This window comes from Manduca sexta, chromosome 24 (genome assembly GCF_014839805.1).
Source record: "Manduca sexta isolate Smith_Timp_Sample1 chromosome 24, JHU_Msex_v1.0, whole genome shotgun sequence".
NCBI lineage: Eukaryota > Metazoa > Arthropoda > Insecta > Lepidoptera > Sphingidae > Manduca > Manduca sexta.
Genome location: NC_051138.1, coordinates 14,945,254 through 14,956,947, shown reverse-complemented (window position 1 = coordinate 14,956,947; position 11,694 = coordinate 14,945,254). Strand labels below are relative to the sequence as shown.

Below are 11,694 nucleotides of genomic sequence, written 5' to 3'. Positions count from 1 at the left end.
TACACTATCATACAGAATAAGGGCCCTGTTATATAGGTAATGTTATTTTAGTGGTTTTACAAATCCAATCCATTTATAATACATAAGGATGTAAGGTGTTCTAGATTTTATAGAAACTGGCTTGCCTATTTTTTTATTCTAACATAAATCTAATATAGACTGCGGAGTGGTGTGCTGTAGATCTATAACTATTTAATATTATTATTATTAATTCATAATATTTTTTTGGTATATTTATTTATATTTTTATAAACACTGAATACCAAAATGACAATTAATAGAAGCAAATAATGTACCTCTAAATTCCCTTCTAGGTTTAAATCACTACGTCCGTAATTACCTTTGTATTTAAAATAAAAAAAAATAAAAAAATAACGTTCATTAACTTGCATTTATCAACACGTTTGATACGTCGTGTTGTTATTCAATGATTAATGTTCTCACAATAAACAATTTGATATCGTTCGCATTGTTTATAAACTTTTCGTAGAGGCAAACAAACTAATAAGTCATATTTGGGTAGGTGACGAATGGTTTGAATAATATTTTAATTACAGACTAGGGTTGTACCTAGCGATAATGCTATGCTCTCGAGTGTCGACATTGGGCCGTAAGACCAATGACGTTTTACAAATAGACGCGTCATAGACTAACAAAATTTCACATAAAAATAGCGCACTATTTACTATAGTCACATACCTATATAACCCTAGCAGCTCGCATTGATACGGCCCGAGCGTCTACCGCCCTGGCCATCTAGTTTATTGGTCGCCATGACAGTCGAATAAAATGCATTTATTAGTTAAAAATAAGTTAAATAGTGTATACTTATTACTAACGAATGAAATTAAACGGTTTCTTCGTTCACAGTTGGAGTATAATTTGTACATCGTCTAAAAACACAGGAAGCCATTTTATTAATAAAAATACAAAAAGTTAGTAAGCCGACTAGCCGCGATAGTGGTTGGAGGTTGACTAAGTGAATGTCGGGCAATTACCTTGCTTTCGTCTTGCCAATATTGAGCTCCGACAACGTATCTATGTAATAAAAACACCTTAGTGTAAGACCGGTAAAACCGACATAATCGTTACACTCATCCCCCGTGTGGTGGTGCTAAAACGCTTTTTTACCCCGCGGGAAAAAAAGGGCTGTACCCGGCCGGGAACACTATTATATTTCAGCTATATTTTAAAAATTTTATGATTTTTTTTTATGTAGTGGTCACTGCACTAGGCTCTAGGTCCGTATTCCAAAAGACCAAACAAAAATTAACAATACATACCTACATTAGCATTACGCGACCAAATTTTTCCTAATTTTTTAAATCCTTAAACAAAAGACTGTGTAACAACTACTAAGAAACGGGCAAATAAAAAATACGTTAAAACAATAGTTTGCCTCAATAAAACAAGTATTGCGTCAAATCAGATATGGTTAATTCAAAACAATTGAGAGGAAAATCCTAATTGACTAATTTATCTGGTATTGTTTAATCTCTTAACTTAAATTATAGTTCACAACATTGCTAAGAATAAAACTGATTCATACATTCACGCCTTTTATCTATGAAGCGGTGGGCAGAGACATAAGTAGTATGCTAATTTTTCACCATGTGTATTCCGTTTCCGTTATTAAGTCATTCCATTCATGAATATATTTTAAAAAGAGAATATTTATTTACGTTAATTTAGAGTAATATGTTTACGTTCTATAATATGTATTATTCAGGTCATCATCCAATATTTCATTAACATTAAATTAAAAGTAAATTAAAAAAATATATATTATAAAGCTAAATACATATTCTTGGAGGGCTATTGTAGTATCAAAATATTATATTCACATTACTAGCTTTTCATTCGATTCTGTTCACGTAATTTACACGTTTTGTCGAAATCGGTTCTCGTATTCGAAATAACATGTACTTACAAACAAACAGTCAATTAAAGAAATAAGGTACTGTACCAAAGTTGACCTAGTTCCTAAAAAGGCCTAGTTTTTAAAATCATTTCAACGAAAATAGGGTAGTTGACAACTTTTTTAAATTCATTTATCAAAAATTTATTTTAACCAAAATCTATCGGAAAAAGAATTTTCAAAATCTATGCAATAACAAATACCCTTTTAAAATTTGATGGAAAGGGAAGCTGTTAAATTACGGTAATAGTGAATTGTGACGTCACTCAGAGCCACCAGCCATAACGCTGCTTAAAAATGAAAAGGATAGTGCCATATCCGCACCACGCCCCCACTTTTTCTCACAACAATATTTCAAATATGAATAACTGCTTTATTTTTCAACCAATTTTGATGGTGATTTCACTGAAAAAAATCTTTTTTATATTATTTCCTGAGATAAAACAATAAACTAAATAGAACATACGAAACTACCCTATTGGCATTTACAACGGGCATATGCTACATGGAGTAGCATCATAAGGCCCTGAATTATTATTAGTCCATTGAAAAGTTACATTTGGGGTTCGTTTTTTAGAGGACGCAATTTTATTTTTTTTAAGTGTAGGGGTGGTGGGTGTAAAGCTACAACCAAGTTTGTGGGGTCGCCACCCTTGTCCCACGGCCGCCATCTTGAAAATAGGGGTTGAAATCGTTTTTACGATGTATCTCTTAAACTATTTATCTGACAAAAAATTATAAACATTTTTTGTTGCAAAGAAAATTCGTCGCAGCGGCAACATTATACTTTTAGTCAGATATATACTCACGCACCCATATTCGCATTAAACTACAAAATTATCAAAAAACCAGAAAACTAAAACCAGGATTTTTAGTGAAAATATTCGTTATTAATTTATGATTTTTAGCACAATGTCAGCAAAGGTAAAGATGAGTTTGTGGTTTCATTTAGTAACGCAATGTTAAAATGACCCTGTATAAGATAATATTCTATTAGGAACAATACCACGATCTCACATTAACATCTTCGTCAGTAACAACACTGTAGACGAAGTGAAAGATTCATAGTTCTTACTTCCACATCTATATATATAAAAATGAACCCCTATTTCCTTTGGTCACGCCATCACGCGTGAACGCCTGGAATGATTTCAATATATTTTTTTTGTTGTGTTTGTTATTTTCAGGAGAAGGTTCTTATGAGAGAAAAAAATCAAAAAACTGCGCGGAAAAATTAATTTTATAGCGATTGACAGAATGCACGCAAAAAAATAATGAATTTAATGAGATAGTGTTCAATTTTATTCGAAATCCGGTAATAAAACAAGGTAATGGAACACTTTGAAACTAAATAAAGAATGTAAAAGAAACGCAATAATTATTATTGCGTCACGTGACCAGGAATTGCAATGCGTGCGAAGAGTTGGCGCGATTTTCACACATTAAAATATTTGAAATGTAAATTGTCGGCTTATTTTTTTATCAATCTTATTGCTAATTTCGCTAGAGCTTCTTTTTAATATTGCTATTGCGTATAGACTTATCAAAATGGATATTAGTAAACTTCTCTATTTTTACAATATCTGTTAGATAATTTCATATTTCTATTATATATGGACTTATCAAAATTGATCTTAGTAAACTTCTCTATTGTTACAATGTCTGTTATATATATAGCTTAGCCTGATAGCTTTAGAAAACTATTTTTTTTTTCTTTTATACCGTAGCTGAACAAGTCTTTTTTAAAATGTATCATCTATTATACTGGTGGTAAGATATTCGTAGCCGCCTGGACTTATACAAATTCCTAGACCATTGTACACAAGGTGTACAACCCGGCATCTTGGCCCACGTGAGTGTTGACACACTTTCATGTTTCGGGATCTGTTTATGTATATCAGGTTTTAAACGACTTAGACTTTAGACTGCCTCGGTGGCGTAGTTGTATTGCACGTCCGGTACAATAGCGCTCTGAGGTCCTGGGTTCGAATCCCGGGTCGGGCAAAGTGATATTTGGGTTTTTCTGCTCAGTATCAGCCCGGAGTCTGGAATTTGTGCCCGATATGGCGATAGGCTCGCCCCCTATCACATCATGGGACGGAACATACTTGGCGAAAAGTGGGTGTCCTAGTTGCGCCTCTGCATACCCCTTCGGGGATAAAATGCGTGATATTATGTATGTATGTATGTAGGTTTTAAACGGGCTGGCATTGTTGTGTCGGTTGCAGAGGCATGATTATCTCTCGTCAATCGACACTGTATCTGGCCCCACTCCGCTTTCTATCAGGTCACCAGGTGATCCGATATTTTGCAGAGACTGTGTAAACAAAAATCATAACCGCATAGACGCTTTTCAGGCTGCCTAGTATTGATAATAGTACCCCCAAAAATTTTAAAATAATCCAAAATTTGCTAACCCCTCACACCACGAAGGTGACAAAGAAAGTCTTGTATTTTCAATAAATTTTATTAAGAATAAACACGTACGACGAAGTGATGCGCGGGTGCGACATTGAGGGTGACAGTGTCTCCGCTGCAGGATCCGGAGACGCGCCGCACCACGTGCGCCTCGTCAGCATTGACGGTCACACACCGCATGTCTTGTACCGTGAAGCCCAGCTGTGGGGAGTAACTATGATTGAACAATTTTCAAAAGGTATTACTACGTAACACAGCGAAATGAGTATTCATATTATTATTGGTGTATTTTTGTTCATAGATAAGGCGTCCCTGCAGTCAAAACCGGGGTTACCTGCAAATAGAATACTGGAGTCCCCCAGCTTAGCAAATCGAGGGGCCCGGTGAGAGTAGGTAAGGAAATGTGGGAAGGAAGAGTGGTGGAAGGATGGGAACTTATTAGGATTAACGAAGGGGAGAAGAAAGGAAAGGTTCACGAGCCCTTATATACCTCAATGTATAGTTTCAAGAATGAGGTATACACACCTAACTCTGTGCCTAGGGCCGCGGCGAATGTCACCTCTTGCATGGGTGTCGATACAGAGGGGACAACAATTTCCCTCAGGGGGTAATCGTGATTAGCTGATGTGGCGTTCGTATGTTACCATAGATGCCCATTGAAAACCAGTGCTGTGGTAAACATACAGCAACAGCTTAAACAGATGGCTAACTTTGTCTTCTGTTATATTGTTGTGCTGGGTACATCTACTGCGACAATAAAGGCGAAAAACGAACTGTTTTGTTAAAAATAAAACATGGCAATAATCATGATACAGGAGAAAGACATACGTATTCGTTTTATTACTTTCTGCAGCTTGCTGTTAACTTGTTACACGACAGAATATAGTGGCGGTACACGGTAACTCTGTTTTCATATAAGTAGAATTAAGCCGACAAATTTCATCTTTAGATCGCTTATCAGTATGAACTGTAATAATTGTTGTGAAATGTTGAGAACTCATACCCAGCCTCTATTTTTTTACTAATGCTATAAACTAATAGCGACAGTGAAGAGATTATTTTATATTTCTGCCTTCAATATTTTGCAATCAATTTTTGTATACCTATTTTTACAGGCGGGAGCAATCATCCAAGCTATTTGCTTTAGTCTCCATGCAGAAACTAATTTTGTTGATGACTATTTACCTGTATGTCCACAGAACTGTCAGCTTCCATGTCAGCGTCTACATCATTCACTTCGCTGTAGACCAGTTTGGAGTCGTTTATGTCTGTGCATTTACCACATTTCCACATACCACCTGATAGCGTTGGTTCGTCTCCTGTAATTAGAAATCAGGATTCAAATAAGTTAGTGAAATGATAATTGTATTTTGATGCAATAAGGTTCTATTTCGTTAACATGAAACATATTTTAGGCGGGTGTTAAAAATAACTATTGCAATAATTAATAGAGTTATATTGCCTTCTAAGCGCAAAAGCGGTATGTTAGGGAAACCTTATTTTGAGATAGATAGCCGAAGTTTTGTAAATATAGGCTTATAGTTTTTTAAGTAAAACTGAGATAGAAAAAACTCTTTTAAAGTTTTTTTAACATGTTCTAAACAAGATATCGTTATTTAGGGAAGTTGTTTTAAGCTATCTCTCCATAAAAATCAAGGTTTTGAAGATATCGCTTTTGAGCTTAGCACTGTATAGTATATAGAAAAACAATATGTAAGATTGAAATTAACAGCTAGTTATACAGATTTATCTTGTTTTTAAATTCTTGGTTACGGCGCACCACGAAGTGCTGCATTCGAATCAATAAGAATAGTTTGTTGGTGGTAGGATATATTTTATAACCGCTCGGATAGCGACCACCGTAAACCACGTGTTAAATTCCGCCATAGTGGCCGACGTCAGTGTATCGCGTTCCTGGATCAGTCTGTGTATATCTGGTTCCAACAGGCCGGCATAACTGTGTCGAATGTCGAGGGGTAATCATCTCTTGTCAACCGACATTTTATTGGACCCCGCTCCACTTACCATTCGGTGCTGTGAAGTCACTTTACCATGCATGAAATGAAAAGATAATACAATTAAAAACCATAAACGGAAAACACGTGTCATTTCCATGTCTACCATCCTTGTAAACATAATAAATATATGTCTTTAAGTCTGATTATCCTACCTATCCGAACGTAAAATCAAAAATCATTTTTCATTTTTCAAGTAAGTTATATGAGAATAATTATTGTTAATTTTTGTTTCTATGTAAAACCGATTTCTGGTCGCATATATTTTATAATATTGCTATAATTTCAATGAAACATTCGATATTTTTATGATATGTTTTATAATATGCATCCGAATAGTAAAAGTTTGTCTTTCCACAGCTGCAAGAATTTTGTCGTCCTCCAAAAGCGTTGGTTTTTTTTTTGGGATCTGGGCTCTACCGTTATCATTGAGGGTGACAGCGGAAGGTATGCTGGCGACCCAAAGCTATCCGGTCACAGAGCCCGAGAGGCAGAAGGGAGGGGAATGAGGGAAGGAAGAGAAGAGGAAGGAACAGGAGTTTGTTAGGATGTTTGGAAGGGAGAAGAAGGGGAGATGTTCGCGAACCCTTATAGGCTTCAATGTGTATGCAATCATGAGGTATAGTATATATACTGTGTACCTAGGGCCGCGGCAAATGTGCCCACGTGCATGGGCATGCATTTGTTGTGGATACCAAGTCCAAGCGCACAAGAATTGCCGCGGGGGGGGGGGGGGGTACTCCAAACGCAGTTGGTAACGAGCAAACAACCTGGGTTTCCACGATATGTACCAATGTAGCAATGACACAAAATTTTAACCTCAGAGTCATATCAATAAATTTATTCGAAATGGCTATTTTTCTCTACTGTGGAATTAGGGTGATTTTTTTCCGACAGTAACAAGCAACATTTATTCTGTTCACTATGTAACCCAAATATATCTCACCGTCTTCAAGTTCATCGGACTGTTGTACCTCCAAACTGTCACCGTAAAGCAAATAGTTCAGAACCGCATCTTCATAATCGTCCTCTGCCTGAACCACCACCACCAGAATCATAAGAATCAATAGTTTCATTTTAATTCACTGGATTCTAACACATTTTGTTGCAAATTTCATTCCGTCTGAACTACGACTGACTGGTTCTTTATCTGTATCATTGACCTCTCGGCGATAATTTGTGTTTACATAATGGAGTTCAAGTATTTTAATTTGTTTATGTTTTAGGATTGGGGAGATATCTGATGTTCTAAAACAAAAGAATGGTGATCTTCTGTCATAGATTATATCAATTATAAACACTAGGTTCATAACAGGCCATAAGAGGTTCTCCTAGCATAGGTATCAGCAGATCGTTTCCTTATTGTGGCAAATGTAATGCAATGAACTACTATAACATTTGTACAGCAACTGAGTTTTGTAACATTTAACATTTGTTTGTTTTTTGAATACAAATAAATATTTTTTATTTATATAATAGGTATCTTCGCAATAGGGTACCGGACTCATTTTTGTTCTTTACTTTTATCAAATATTTACATAATATAAATTATAACATGGAATGTTTTTTTAAAATCCGGTAAAAAATCAACAAGTTATAAGTCTTTGAATTTCAGTGGAAGGGGTAATTAACAAGAAACAGAAAAGAGACGAAATATCCACATGTGACGTCATCGGGAATTACGACGCGTGCGAAAGAAAGAGATGAAGCGATATCCCCACATCGCGCCCACTTCTGCACATTATAATATTTTAAATATGAATTACTCGCTCATTTTTTAACCAATTTTTATGCAGTTTTCGCAGCAGTGCTTCTTTTTCGTATTATTAACTATTATATATAGAATAATGGACAAAATCAAGCATAGGCCGGTCCCCTATTAAAACACCTGTAATTAGATTTTTGGTTTTACAGAGACCATTTTTTAACGAGCACGCCAAAATTACCCCTCTGCACCTGATGGTAGGTGGAGTGGGGTCCAATAGGATGTCCACTGACGAGGATTGATTGCCCCTCGGCAGTACAAGTATGCCTGTTGGAACCAGATATGCTCAGGTTTATCCTCGAAACGCGGTATACTTCGTGGGTCACTCTTGTGGGTTTTAACGCCTTGTATGTGGTTGTTGCTATCAGGGTGGATATAAAATATGTCCTGCCACCAGGAAATTACTAGAAAGTAAATTATTCATTTATATACTATACGTTGCTCGCAGCTTCGCCCGCGTTAACGCTTTTCCCGCTACAAAAGTCTCTAAAAATTTTACGAAGCCAGCGCCACCTATACAAAAATTTGATTAAATAATCCATTATTTCACATGGAAGCTCTGTACCGTGATAAAAAGTAGCCTATTTTTTGATTCAGGATGTGATCTATCACCGCCATGTGGAATGAGGGCGTTTGGAGAATTCCACCACGGCATCCCCTGCCTGTCTTAAAAAGCGACTCATAGGGGCCATCGGGGATCATCGGCGGGCGACTGGGAGCCATCCGACCTTAGTGTATGTTGTGCACATCTCGCACATTGTCATGACCCCTGGGATGGAAGTCTGGGCAGTAGTCATAATGCACTTTCGAAAAAACAAAAGGATGTGATCTATCCATATGCCAAATTCAAAACCATTGAACTATTTCTGCGTTTAGTTCTAACAAACCTATCAATATTTTCACAAACTTCCGCATTTATAACGTAAGAAAAGATAAACAAACAGGTCTTTACTAAATTTGTCATTATATATCGTTGCACTCGTACAAGACTACGATGGCTGCGTGGCCCCATATTTGAGTTGTAAAACCTTTTTGTTTTAAATCCATGTAAATGCTACCACTGGCAGCATTTCTAAATAAACTCCACCTAATACTTTAAGACGATGGGTTCGTTTTTTTTTTACATAAGTCTTATTTTAGTGTATGAATAATTCAGAGGCTGGTATCGGCTTACGGCAGGACTCGTGGGAACTTTGTGGAGCCGGTATCATCATTTTGAATTCCTTTGAACGACGAGACGAGTTTGCTGTTCGCCTGAGGGTAAGCGATACGACCGCCAATAAACAGTAGAAACACCATCCAACACCTTGAATTATAAAGTATTGTTTGGTATTTCACTGCGCGCGCCATTCTGGGACATGAGATGTTAAGTCTTATTATGTCCAGAGGTTATACAGGATACATTGTCCTTCAAACCGGAACACAATAGAGCCTACACACTGCTGCTTGGCGGCAGAAGTAGACGTTGCGGTGGTACCTACCCAGGCGGACTCTCACATATGAGAGACCTACCACCAAAGGAATATTTATTATCGTCGGAATAGATTTTTAACAGATCAGTTCAAGATTGGCATCTGAGTCAAGTTAAATCATCGTTGCTTTATTCTTGGCGCTAAGTAGTATTTTAGATTTATATCTGAAATTTCTAACTTGACGGAGGTGATGATTGAATCTGTAATTGAGAAAGGTAGAATTTATTGGGCCTCCAGTAATCTTACTGGATGTGCTATAGTAAATATGCCATGTCACGCTTAGTGGTGGTAGGATATATCTTATATCCGCCCGGAGAGCGACCACCGTACACAAGAAGTTACCACCCGCCATAGTGACATCAACCTGTGTATATCCAACAGGCCAGCATAATTGTGTCGACTCCCGAGGGGTAATCAACTCTCGTCAGTCGACATTTTATTGACCCTTACTTCACCTACTATTAGATGCAATGGGTTCAATTAGCTCACCTATTTATACAACCAAATCCGTCAACCACAGGCTCTAGGTAAAATTAAAATCATTCCCGTGAACATAAAAGCCACTTTAACACTCACGTAGCTAAATTGTTGTCTCTCGTGAAAAATGTAATGCACAAAATATTTAGCGACAAAAAAATCTAATTTCGTAAGAACACGAGAGTGAAGGAAAATTTGTATTACCGTCACTGCTGCCAAAATGTTATTTAAATTTAAAACTCAGTGACCTTCTCACAGTTTAGGTTCTTTGCATGCATGTCAACTTTAGTTTGGAAACGGACTTATTTTAAAGTACAGAAGAGTACAGAAAAGTACAGAAGTGGGTTGTGATAATATGCTAAGCAGGTATCTTCTCGCTAATTTTTATCCAAAACCATTCAAGCATTGATATATACGTACTATGTACTAAATCTGGCGTTCCGTACACTCAATGTGTTCGACTCAATTGTACTGCAATCTGTATAGCTGACTCTAGTATGATTTCAACATTGACAGTGTGTGGTTATGTACGGAGTGACGCTCATAATATAAAAAATCGAGTGTAAGTGTAAACCTGGATGTGCATAAAAATATTAGTCAAATAAGTAAAATTATTTGTTGTTCAAGTGAATAAATAGGTTATAACAGTGACGTTTTGGTTACCATTTTAGTTCAGATTTTAGAATAGTTTAGAAGGACGTTCATAGAATATATATCAATACATTCTAGTGTTTCTACATTTACTTCAAAGAAACGCACACATCATAATATTATAATTTTATTTATAATTTCATAGATGAATAATCATCATTTCAGCCGGGAATCGTCCACTGCTGGACATAGGCCTCCCCCATTGAGCGCCACAGGGACCGGCTTTGGGCCACCCTCATCCATTAGACTCCGGCAATCCTCACCAGATTGTCGATCCATCTCGTGGGGGGCCTGCCTACGCTGCGTAATAATAGGAAATATTACTCATTATACAATTCAAAGGAAATATTGGAAAACAATCTATGTAAGACCTTACAAAAATCCAAATTTTCAAAAAAATGAACCTATCAATACAATTTGCAGCCGCTTATCCCTATTAGGCTTAGAACTTCCAAATAAATACTCTGAATATCTTACGTTACGAACAAAACACGATTTGGCTAGATTAAAGGATTTCATCGTAAAACGTTGGAATCAATCTGGGTTTAACAGATTTTTTATTAGGCATAATCTAAAAACACATCTAAGATTATTGGGACAAGACTCAAATTCGTATAACAATGTAAAATGGTAATCTGGTATAATTTAGAATATTTTCTTGAGCTTTTTTTGTGTTACGTAAGTATAAGAGATGTCGGAAAAATGAAATTTTCATAATACCATGTCTTTATTGTATTATCCGAACTTAGACACTCTTTTGTAACACTTTGCAAAATGAGTATATAATAATATCAGCCCTGTAGTATATACCGTCCCATTGCTGGGCACGGGCCTCCTCTACTATTTAGAGGGATTAGTCCTTAGTTCACCACGCTGGCCTAGTGCGGATTGGTAGATTTCATACACCCTCAAAATTCCTATAGGTATGCAGGTTTCCACACGATGTTTTCCTTCATCGTTAAAGCAATCGATATAACG

General features: G+C 36.5%; 1 protein-coding gene across 1 annotated transcript; it reads right to left on the bottom strand.

Moving 5' to 3' along the window:
* Positions 1-4,371: 4,371 nt before the first annotated feature.
* On the bottom strand, positions 4,372-7,510 carry LOC115446392. The gene is made up of 3 exons (XM_030173039.2): positions 7,298-7,510; positions 5,522-5,655; positions 4,372-4,537 (listed from the first exon to the last, which is right to left on the bottom strand). Exons 1-3 carry the CDS (start codon positions 7,425-7,427, stop codon positions 4,388-4,390), a joined length of 414 nt encoding a protein of 137 aa, XP_030028899.1. The 5' UTR covers positions 7,428-7,510; the 3' UTR covers positions 4,372-4,387.
* Positions 7,511-11,694: the final 4,184 nt, after the last annotated feature.

Coding starts and splice junctions, on each gene's coding strand:
- LOC115446392 (XM_030173039.2), bottom strand. CDS start 7,427: ATGAAACTATTGATTCTTATGATTCTGGTGGTGGTGGTTCAGGCAGAG. Junction 5,656..7,297: donor GTCCGATGAACTTGAAGACG/GTGAGATATATT, acceptor TTCTAATTACAG/GAGACGAACCAACGCTATCA. Junction 4,538..5,521: donor ACAGTTCTGTGGACATACAG/GTAAATAGTCAT, acceptor TACTCCCCACAG/CTGGGCTTCACGGTACAAGA.